The 12,225-nt window shown below is 32.6% G+C and overlaps 1 protein-coding gene across 1 annotated transcript in view; it reads left to right on the top strand.

The window, feature by feature from the left end:
• The window catches only part of PCDH17 (protocadherin 17), a 93,384-nt gene that overhangs the window by 27,423 nt on the left and 53,736 nt on the right, over window positions 1-12,225 (top strand). Inside the window, 2 exon segments of the mRNA XM_077752442.1 lie at window positions 6,227-6,285; window positions 6,419-6,591. Coding sequence (XP_077608568.1) covers window positions 6,227-6,285; window positions 6,419-6,591 — 232 coding nt within the window.

A 12,225-nucleotide genomic window follows, 5' to 3' on the forward strand; every position in this document is an offset into this window, starting at 1 on the left:
CTACACCTTTTAAATAGTGCATCCTGATTTTACCACCAAAGTTGTAAAATTATTTTGAAGATATTTTGCGTACACTTTGGTACATCTTAGATGCTAATCATTTCATATTAAATGTGTTTAGAGTCTTTATGAAGATATTCTGTTCACTTCCAAATATAGAATCAATATACAAGGTATTTTCTAAAAAAACCCCACAAAAACAAAACTCACCATTTCGGAGGATGGATCCCTGTTCTTCACAATATACCATGTTTGTTTTCTGCATTGAAATAAAAAGCCATTCCTTTGTTGGGGGCCCTAGCTGGCTTAGTAGGTAGATGCAACTCTTGATCTCAAGGTCATGAGTTCAAGCTCCATGCTGGGTGTGGGGCCTACTTAAAAAAAAAAAAGGCTGTTCCTTTGCAATAAAGCCTGTCTGCAAACTTCATTTAAAGTATTTATGTTATGGCTGGGTAACTGGGAACTGCACACAAGAAAAACATCTTTGAAAGAAATGAAAATTTAGCTAAATAATTCATATTAAGGTGACTGTCTTATAGAGCTGTTGCTTGGGTTTGCTAGTGTGGCTAAATAGATCTTTATATCCTGAATCCATTTGTAGCCTGTCCAAATGAATATGGAATTTCTACATAGGTTTTAAAAGTTGGCTCTGTATAATTTTAAAAGACAAAATTCAGAAACACACTATTGAAGATACTTAATAAAAGAGCTGGTAGTTTTATAATTCTGTGTGAGGTGGAAGGATCTTCAGCATATATGATAGGCAGATATCACCTTAGATTTAATTTTAGAATTACTTTTTGTTAGTATATAGTAATGAACCTTTTTTTTTTTTTGAGTGTAGAGTTCCATGTATTTTTAATCATGTACATATAAATGCTTCATGAAACCACTACCACAATCAGGATACTAAACAGTTCTGAAGCTGAAAAGCTTCTTTATGCTATAGCTCCATAGTCAGTTTTAAACCTTGCCATCCACTGATCTCTTCTTTGTCATCATGGTTTTTGCTTTTTGCTTTTTTGAGAAGTTTTATAAATGGAATCATACAGTGTGCAGTTTTTTGAGACTGCCTTCTTTCACTCACCAAAATGCTTTTGAGGTGCATCTAAGTTGTTACATCATTAGCGTGTTGTTTTTTTAATCACTAAATAGTTTTCCATTGTATGCATGCACCACAGCCTGCTTATCTCCTCCCCTATTGAAAGATATATGGGCTGGTTCCAGTTTTGTAAAGAGAGCTCCTGTAAATATTTATGTACAAATCTTTCCAATCTTTGTGTGAATATAGTTTACATTTCTTTAAAGGAAATCCCAAATGGCTGCATCAGTCTGGCTTTTTTTTTTTTTTTTTTTACTATGGATTATGCTTTTGGTATATCATGTCTACAAACTCAGCCTAATGCCAAGTCACAAAGGTTTTCTGCTAGGTTTTCTTACACAGTTTTACAGTTTTACATTTACATTTAGATGTGTGATCCATTTTGACTATATATATACACATACATACGTATATGTATATGTATAAGTATATGTATATATATAGAGAGATGTGTAGTTTAAGGTTCATTTCTATTGAATTATCTATCAAATTGCCTTTTGCAACTTTGTCAAAAATCAATTGGCCATATTTCTTTGGGCTGCTTATGGACAGTCTTCTCTGTTCTATTGATCTATGTGTCTTTTCTGTCTACAGTGCTACACTGTCTTGATTAGTGCAGCTTCATAATAACTCTTAAAATAGCATGATCTCCTCAACTTTATTCTTCTTTTTCAAAATGATTTTGGCTATTATAGTCCCCTTGCTTTTCATTATATATTTTAGAATCTTTGTCTATATTTACGGAAAATCATGCAGTAAATGCGAACGTTATAATATCACATGTATAGATTATTTAAGGAACATTGACATCTTTACCATGTTGAGTCTTCCACTCCATAAGCACAATATATTTCTTCATCTATTTAGACCTTCTTTGATTTATTTCATCAATTTTTGTAATTTTCAGGATATATATTCTGAATTTGTCATTTAAAATATTTATTGCTAAGCATTTGTTTCTTAGGGAACTATGATAAATATATTCCTTTCGAACATTCGGTTTTCAATAGCTTGTTGCTAGAATATTGAAACATAATTGATTTTTGTGTGATGACCTTGAATATGGCAACCTTAACTTGCTTACTGGTTCTAAGAAGTTTTGTTTCCAGTTTGATTTTTTATTCCTTTTTATTTTCCTAAAAAGTAATATTTTCTGTGAATATAGTACCTGAGAAATTTCCCCTTCCTTTTAAATTTATCTTATTTATTTTGCCTTATTGAACTTAATGAGTCTTTCAGCATAGTAGTGAATAAAAGTGGTGAAAGTGAAGGTGAAAATTGTCAATCTTTCACTGGTGAATATAACATTAGTTATACATGCTTTTTTGTAGATGCTGTTTGTATAGTTGAAGAAGTTTCCTTTTATTCTGATTTGCTGATAATTTTTATCATTAATATATGTTAACTTTTGTCAAATGCTTGATGTATATTAAAAATTGTTATTTTTACTATATTAGTAATAAAAAAATAATCTATTTGACTCCTTTTACTATCCACTTTCAACTCAACTCAACTTCTTTAGGCACAAGTAAGTGGTCATAGGAAGTTAATCTACTTCAACAAATAAAAACCTTACCCAAATTAAGCCAACATGGTTCAGTTTCAGTAGGAGCTTTTTTTGGTCTTTCTCAAGGATGCTTACATTTAAATCATGATTTGTTTTCTTGAGTTATAATAGAAGGAGCAAATTATGGAATATATAAATATATCTTCTGATATATTTCAGAAATAGTTTATTATTGAATACTCTTGACAAAAATTCTGATTTTGAATGTCATTTATAAATTGACTACAATTTGCTGAGTACTCTTGGAGAAATGCATAAAGGCAAATAATCAAAGAAATCTTCATATCACACAGACTTATCTGCTTTGTGTGTTTGTTTAATTGATTACTTGCTTATTTGTGTTTTCAGTACAAAGAACAGTTAAGAATCCTCAATTTTCATGTTCATCAAACAAAAAAACAAGAAACAAAAAAATCAGACTAGGAGAATGGACTCAGTTTTATAAGATAGTTTAGATCTGTTTTGTTATGAGCAAATAATCAGTACAAAATGGCCAAAATTTTGTATTTGTATTCCTGACTGAAATAAATTAAAAAGATGATCACATTCTAAAGTTTTTAAAGTGCCGTTTTTGGAATTTTTCTGTAACTACCCACCAAATCCAAGTACTTTTACAAAATAATAAACAAATTATATGTTTTAAAAGTAATAGTTCAAAGTCACTGCATTCCAGTTGAATTTGAAGGGAAAACATTAAGTGTGTATGATTAGTTTGTATGTAAGGTTTTCAGAGATATAAATATTTGTGTTTAATTACTCAGCCGAGACCTACAAAGCTACAAGTATCTGACCTAAAATTTTACTTTCTTCTTAGACTTAAAAGTTAAGATTTATAGATGTGCACAGTAGAACTAAATTTTTAGAGTTCATTATCAGAAATTATCCTAAAGCCCTTCTATTTCTAAATTAAATGATGCTGTGGTACATATGGCTTTTGTTTTGGGTCTATTTTCATTTTCCTATGCAAATATAGTTATTTTACATTCAGATTATTTTAAATGAGTTTTCTGACACCCTTGGAGCCTAGATAATGAAAATGTTATTTTCTATATTAAAACCAGTGTGGTTTTTATAGTGAGTTAGTTATATGTTTGTTAAAGGCCAAATGGCTATTTCATTATGGTAATTATAAACACACACATACAATCTTTCAAGCTTCTACCTATTTAATGGATAGATGCAGGCATTATTAGTACACCTCTGATACTCTGCTGCTGATAAGGTTGCAGATTTTTAACAATTGTATTTTGTGAAATTCTACCATAATAAACCAAGCTTCTTTCTCTTTTTCTTTTTTATATTCTTTTTTACCTCTCTCCACCCTCATTCCTCCTCCGGCATATATATATCTTTTTGTTTCGCTCTTTCTCCTTTCTATTTTTCGTTCACCTTTCTCCGTTATTTTGTTTTTCTCTTCTTTCTTTCCCTCCTACGATCCCTTCTCTTATGACTTCCTCTCGTTGTTCTGTTTTCTTCAGAATAACATTTGGTAGCAACACCATCGCTCAGTGTTCATCAAACACTCTGATGCATACATGCAAGCAGACATACATGTAAACAGACATGCACACGTGTGCCCGTGAACACACAGAATTTAAAAATAGCTCTTCATTCAGTGGGAAAATATATTCTATTTCTTAGCCTTAGTCTTTTATTTTATTAGAGCTGTTTAGAACTTTAACAATAAGCAAACACTTTTAGAGACTGTCCCTATTAGAACAATGGAAAGAAAGTTTCCCAGTGTGTTTCCCTGTTTCACTGAATAGGGATCTATAGCCTGTGATGCTCCACATAATTAAATGCAGTAAGCTCACAAGGTTACTTACAATAGCACTTCTATTTTCTAACTAGAGTTTCTACTTTGATTTTACATTTTACTCTCTCCTTAATACCCAGTATTCTGGTTTTCTGAAGTGCTCTAAGATACTCATGGTTTAGTCTTTAACTGACACTGATAACGCGTTGCATACATGTTTTTCACTAATTCAAAAGACGAACTTGATTTTATTAAGTTAAAATGTGGAGTTTCTAAGTCATTGTAGTTTTACAAATTGGTAAAACTCTGTTGCAAACAGTTTTGCCCCGGTTGTTTTCTACTATTATTTCTACTAGAAGATCGTCACCCTTCAAAACTGATAGTTTGCCATTATGGAAACCAAAATTCACGTGCTTCACAGAACCAAAAAACTAATAAAACATGTTAATGAAAAGCGTCTGCTACCAACTACTAGTTAAAGTGGACTAGGAATGAGGAATCCTTTGTTCTGGTTTACCTTCATCTTTGCATTTTGATAAAGCACATTTGAGCCACAATGACAAAAGATTATGGATTACGAAATTTATGAGGGTATTTCCTGTCCCCAAGCTTTAACAGACAGTGAAACTTAGTACTTTAAGCTATTACTCTTAACGTATCCTTTTTTCCCCAATAATAACTAGTTCCAAAAAGCTGCATAATTACAATTATTTCATGGGAAGAAAAAAGAAAAAAGAATACTGTTAATTTAATTTAGCTTTATTGATATGGAAAACACATTGCACAACATCAAGCCTTACCTTGGGCCCTCCGCTTCGTGAATCCCATGCTCCTGTGTCACCGATACTTGCCTGCTGGGTGATCTTGTACGAATCCATAGCTGCTTCAAGGCACAATGGCGTGATATGAAGTGATGCTGAAAACAGGAGAGCCTTTGTCGCTGAGTCAGCTGCAAGAAGAAGTGATGTGTATGAATGTACAGTATAGGGAGATCCATGAAAGATCTAGTCTCTTTCTCCCAAAAGACTCTGTTCCATGATACAAGGAGAATTCAGTTCTTTTTGGCAGGCCTCCACATCAGTTTGGAAGCAGTAAAAACAACCACAAACACAAGCCTGGTCTCTCAATGTCTTTTCTCTCCATATTTGAAGTGACGTTTTATTTCTTATTTTATTTCACTTTGCTTTCAATAACCAGCAGTAATACCCCTTTCCCCTGTATAGCTTGAGCTCAATGCCATAATAGGAATGTAGATGAGAATGAATTATAGAGATGAGCTCCGCCATATGTGCCATGCTTGTAATGGTTATTGGCAAAATTTGAAGGAAAGGCCCTGTATCTCTTAATTGAGGAGTGGATGACTTTCTGTGATACTACATCGAGGAGGGCGTAGAATCCCAGCAGATGATGTAATTATGTTTAAAAATGAGTATTCTTAAATAATTCACACTTTTAATATGGAGAAATTAGGTCATTTTTCCGCTCCTCCCACAAATGTTCAATCTTAATATCTAGGTAATGAAACAACACAGGCAGGGCTATCCATCCTGGCAGTAACAGAGAATGCCAGTTATGACAGGCTCATTGTTTACTTTAACAGGTAATTTGTGGACCGGAATCATTTAATTGTTCTGAGTACATAATTACATGTCAGCAATTTCCAATTTAATTAAAATGTACAAATCTGAAGATTAAGGGAATTTTTGAATTATTAATCATTTTTCCACTAGGAAATCTTGTTGCTCTGCAGGAGATTTGTCCAGTGTACAACTATACGTATTTTTTTCCTTCTCTTTCGCAGACAGACAATTTTCCCGCAGAGCCCAATTACATGGGCAGCAGGCAGCAGTTTGTTCAAAGGTAAGGCCTATTAAATAACTTTCTCGGCTTCCCCATTTGCATTCGTGTCAAAATTGCTTTGCAAGAGACTACACGTCAGATTCAGACTCGTAGAGACAACACTTTCTCTTCTTTTTCTTTATATGTATTTCAGTAGCTCCACGTTTAAGGACCCAGAAAGAGCCAGCCTGAGAGACAGTGGGCACGGGGACAGTGATCAGGCTGACAGTGACCAAGACACTAACAAAGGCTCCTGCTGTGACATGTCTGTTAGGGAGGCACTCAAGATGAAAACTACTTCAACTAAAAGCCAACCACTTGAACAAGGTGAGTGAAGCCTTCCAATGCTTACGAAGTGTAAAGCTTAAGCAATCATTATAAACCTATTAGTACTAGAGTTGCAGTTTATCACGGTGGAATGGACCATTGATAATATATCAAAAGAAACAGCAAATCCTAAGCTTGTCCCAGACAGAAGGCAACTATTCAATACCTCAGTAACAACAGAAAAAGGAAGACCATGGGTATTAGTCTGTAACCTTCTTAAAAGAATTTGACCAAAGTCACCAGATCGTTCTTATCTTTACAGACATTTCCCAACCATTCCCATTTTGTGTTTTATTAGCAAAGAGAATAGGGTATATGTTAGCTAGATATGCACATCCTAATATACTAACGTACAAGATCAAATTTAGTAAATTCCCCATGTTTAGGTAAAATGAAAACCTGATTGAAATTTTATAGCTCTTAGCAGCATTTGTTTATTTTTAGTGTGCATTGTAGCCTCAAACTAGGTTTTTCAAGAGTTAAATTAGAGCAAAGCCAGATTTTGACTCCTTTTTTTGATTTACATCTAAATCTGCATGGGTGTCAAATAAACATGTACTTGTTTACCGCAATAGAGATAAAAAAGAAACACTTCTTAATAAATGCCAATGTTTTCTAAGAGTCTATCTTCAATTTATTAATATGATATGCCTTTTTATTAGTTTTGATGTTTTAGTTGTTTCAAGCACAATGAAATATTTGCGAATGATTCACCCAAAGAGAATTAAGCTAGTCTGATGTAGAAGACTTAGACACTGTGAATAGGTTTTTATGTGTAATTATAAAAAATGAAAAGAACTGTTGTATAAATCAGATTTCAGAATTGCAAATATATGTTATATTAGTTAGTACTAGTTTACAAACTAATACTATTTAAATATATCTAATATTTATTTTTTCAGTTTTTTAGAGAGAAACTACATTTAAACTATGTGAACACAGTCATTTATTCTTCTAATCACTTATTGCTTATTGATTCATAGAAAGTGAGCTTTTGCCTGACACGTGAAGACTGACACATCACATATACATCAATAGATAGAATGCTCATTAATTTCTATAATCTAAAATTAAAATGAATTTTAATATAAACACATTCACACACAGGTAAATTCAATACAGAAATAAATACGTATGTTCAGTATAACATGTATTTATATTTCTGCACTGAATATAATTATGCTGAATTTATTTTAAGGTTGGGCTCCCCAAAAGCCTTCTTTTGATAAGTAATAACTGCCACATACACCATAGCAACTTTCCGTCTAATAATGCAATATTGTGTTTTAAATTATTTACAACAAAAGGTATTTTAATATTTATAACTTTTTCATAGTTCCTACAAATTTGAATGTTTACTTAAATGAGCTTGATGTGTGTGGACCATGTCATATTATAATATTTGAATTTTTTAGGCAAATTTTAATAGTAGGTTGTTGGATCCTGATATGTGAATACAGAACCTAACATAGACTCATTTATGTGTGTAATAAAGTAATTGATGGATAATACATTGGCTAATTCTTGTAAAGCTGCATAAAGAGTTTGCATTTATTATCATACCTTCATGAGAAACTTTGTTAAAGAAAAAAGTTTATATGCTGTTCACATTAACTCTTTAAATTCTTTTCATCCACCAACTAAGCAATATATTTGATGGGAAAAAGCAAGAACCCCTACAGAAAAAGGAAGTGGTTTTATTTACCCCTAAAGATACAATTTATACTGAAAACCTGTTTTTTCACCCTTGATATAGAAGATAATACCTTAGAAAAGTGACTATTCTTGGAAGGACATATATTTGGTATATATTGTAAATAATATTACACATAAAATAATTGCTAGTCTAAGATTGAGAATGCTAATACAAATGTCTCCTGGAAAACAAGTCGTTTCCTCATATCCTTCTTAATAAATATGGGAAAATTGTTATGAATCTGATTTATAGATTAGACTTAGCTAATCTATTAATTATAGATGATATACTAACTCTACTTTAAAACATGATTTTGGAGGATTAGATAAAATAGTATTTCATTGACTGGTTGACTGATTAATATATTAGTTCATGTATTTAATAAAGATCGATTAAATCCTGTCAATACATGAGGAAAGTTAGATTCATCAGGAACTAACATCAAAAATAAATTTGACTTGGAGCCTGCCTTCAAGAAACTGTATGTAACTAGTAGAGATGGGGGAATCTCTCTCTCTCTCTCTCTCTATCTCCCTCTCTCTCATCTATCTCCATCTGTCATCTTCTCCCTATTTATTTCCATCATCTATATCATCTTTTTTGTTTTCTTTCCTTCCTTCTTTCCTTCTTTCCTCTCTCCCTCCCTCCTTTCTCCCTCCCTTCCTCCTTCCTTTCCTTCCTTCCTTCCTTCTTCCTTTTCTCCCTTCCTTCTTCCTTTTCTCCCTTCCTTCCTTACTCCCTTCTTTTTCTTTCTTTCTTTCTTTCTTTCTTTCTTTCTTTCTTTCTTTCTTTCTTTCACTCTCTCTCTTTCATGTATCTATGTTTACACTTACCTCTGTACCTATGTAGATTCAAAGGAGGAGACTAGCATTGACTGAGTTCTTATTATTCACTATAAACTGTGTTAGCTCCATTTCATTGTTAGCTTATTTAACCTGCAAAGTCTGAAATACTTATCATTTTATCTTGCAAGAAAACTGAACTTATGGGAAAAAAATTAATCTGCTCAGCAGGTTGGAATTTTATCCTAGGTCTAGATATAGCTAAAACTTGTGCCTTTTCTACACAACTTTGCCTCCAAATGGGAGAATTTGCTCCCACATTCTAATTCACTGCTTGACTAGATATCAAATAAACATTGAAGAATAAGTTAAAACCTGAGTTCATGTATGCAAACCTTAGGGGAGAATATCAGAAAAGCTCATATGCATTGAATGAATTATTCAGTACTTAAAACTTATTATCCTATTTAGTTTTCATTGCATTTATAGATAAGTAAGTACTGTTACTCTCACATTTAACAGATATTAAGAAACGTTCTCAGTGTTCTGCATTTATAAGTAGTGTCAGCATTAGAAATAAAATGACATGCCTTCAGAGTCCGCCCTCTTACTCAATGCTTTATACTATTCACGTAATGAACAGTTTACTCAGAAATAATTTTAAAATGTTTGAAGAAGCAATCAGCCATTGTCTTGGTCAATGTACTCTGTTAATTTATTTGAAAAGCATCAAGAGAAGCAATGCCAAATTAATTCAATGCACACGCATAAAGAATAATTTTCTTTACAGATGAAAGATGATGACAGCCGTATTTAAGCAATTATCTCATGTCAGATTTCAAATATTAAACCCTAATCTTTAATACCTTCAAAAATCTCCTAAGAATCAAAAGTAAATTTTCTCTTAGGAGAAAGAAACCAAGCACGAAACAGAAAGAATTCCGTTTATGAGTCTTTTTTTCTTCCTAAAAATTTGTAGTAGTGCCTTAACACATTTCAATTAGAACAATCAGTAGCATATTATAGTTTACATTGTATTAGATTTGTTTGCTTCTTTCCTTGTCTAAATTTTCTTTATTAAGAAAAATAATATTCTATTTCTAAATCAAAATATTTCTCTAACATAGAAATATGTTTTGGAATTAATTCCAAAAAAAAATTTTCACATTTTCAATGGAACTTTCTACTAATAATGATTTTCCTTTGCAAATGTTTTAAGCCTTTGAGATTTTCTATTAGTTCAAATATCACTTTTTTCTTCTCTTTTGTGCATATTTTTTCATTTGTTCTACTACTGGTAATTGTGTTTTTTGCTACCATTGGTTTAATCGTCCCAAATATACAGCAGTAGTACATGTTGCTCATTATTTTAGCAAAAATATTTGAAAGGTTTCAGTAGTTAATTGAAGGAGTGATGGACAGCACTACAGCTGGGGATAGCCTTAAGGATTTTATGTTAAATCCTCTAATAGAATGAGGTGTCTCTTAGTGGGATTTAAAAAATTCTCAAAGAATGTACTTAGTTTCTTTCTATTTGATTGCATTTTTGTGCCCTGCCTCTCTATTTGTCACTTAGATTTTCTAAATACTCCCTTTGTCAAATATTATAGGTAGGTAGGTATATATATAGGTAGGTAGGTATAGATATAGATATAGATATTATATATACTATATATATAGTATTATAGGTATATAGATACATATATATGTAAAATATTATAGGTAGATAGGTAGATAAAGCAATCCACTTTGAGTTCTTTAAGAAAGTACCTGTACTTTGGAGTTTCTGTCCATCACAGAAGTCTGCTAAAGTATTTTATTGTTAGCAGTAATTTTTTCTTTAAAAAGATTTAGTAAGCTTTCCCTAAAATTCAGTAGTCTCTATTGATTCCCAAATAATAAATGTGGAGTTTTCATAAATGCTGTCTGGCGATTTCTTTGAGCTCCTTATTGATAACTCAGTGACTGTTCTCAATTTTTCAAGGGTAATCGATCTTCTGCTATCTGTATAGTTGACTGAAACCAAGGTCTTGAATTGAAGCCAGAAGCTTGTGGAACGTCATGGCACACTCGAAGTGTTGACCACCTTTGCTAGGGATGCAGTGGAAACATCACCGTCAGGGAAGCTGATGCCTTGTTAGGTGGCCAGCTGTCCATCCCTTCCTCTGTCACTGGATTCCAGGGCTTTTCTGATCCTTAGACGTTGCTTCATTCAAGTTCTTTCTCATTTTTCCTTTTATTTAATTGCCTTATAATTTCTTTCTTTTCTCCTATTCAGTTCTGTGCCTCCTCTGTCCTCTCTCTTCGGCTAGAAAATCTGACTTCTTAAATTACATTCTGGGTTTAAAACATTTCACAATGGATTTCCTGATTAAAATCTAATAAAAATAAAATCAGTAGAAAGTTGAGAATAATACAAATACAAAGTAAGCTAGGTTGTTTCAGTGAATTCAGTTTTAAAACTAAATTACATTCTTAAGGGTTACCTTCTTCCCTCTTCCCAGAGGACATTCTGGAAAACTACAAAAACTAAAGCTAATGGATTTTTTTGTTGTCGTTTCTTTTTCTTTTTCTTTCTTTCTTTCTTTTTTTTAAGTCACTTTTGAATTTTGCTTGTGGGCCCCATATTTAAAACAGGATTAGGCTAGTTTAAAGCCTGCAGTATTTGTTATATGATTTCAGAGTTTGGCGAGGCTCTAAGCCCCACTCTTTCACATCGCCCTCCCTAATTTACTGCATAATGACTGCAATTTCACCATATTTCTAATTATGTCTGGAAAGGAAACAGATTAAGGTTTCTACAACCTATACTTTACCATGAACGAATAATTTAAGGAAGAAATAGTAGGGAAATGGGAGAATACAAGGTGAAGCTCTTGTCTTCCAATTTGGGAGGGGGTTATGGAGACAGGATTAGGACACTGGACACAAACTTGACCTACTTTGCAATTTCCCTTAGAACTGACCAGCAATAGGAACGTACTTGTATAGTACTTTTATAATCTCAAGCTTCTGTTCTACTTTCTATTCTGCACCTCTGATTACTGCAGCTCTGACCCTTCCAATCAGTTTATGTCTCTTCCTGGACCTTCCTGTAACAAGCACCAGCAAATAGCTTCTACACAAGTAAGGACACAGAGGTGATGACGATGTTCA

Source organism: Crocuta crocuta, unplaced genomic scaffold, assembly GCF_008692635.1.
Source record: "Crocuta crocuta isolate KB4526 unplaced genomic scaffold, BGI_CrCroc_1.0 scaffold376, whole genome shotgun sequence".
Lineage (NCBI taxonomy): Eukaryota > Metazoa > Chordata > Mammalia > Carnivora > Hyaenidae > Crocuta > Crocuta crocuta.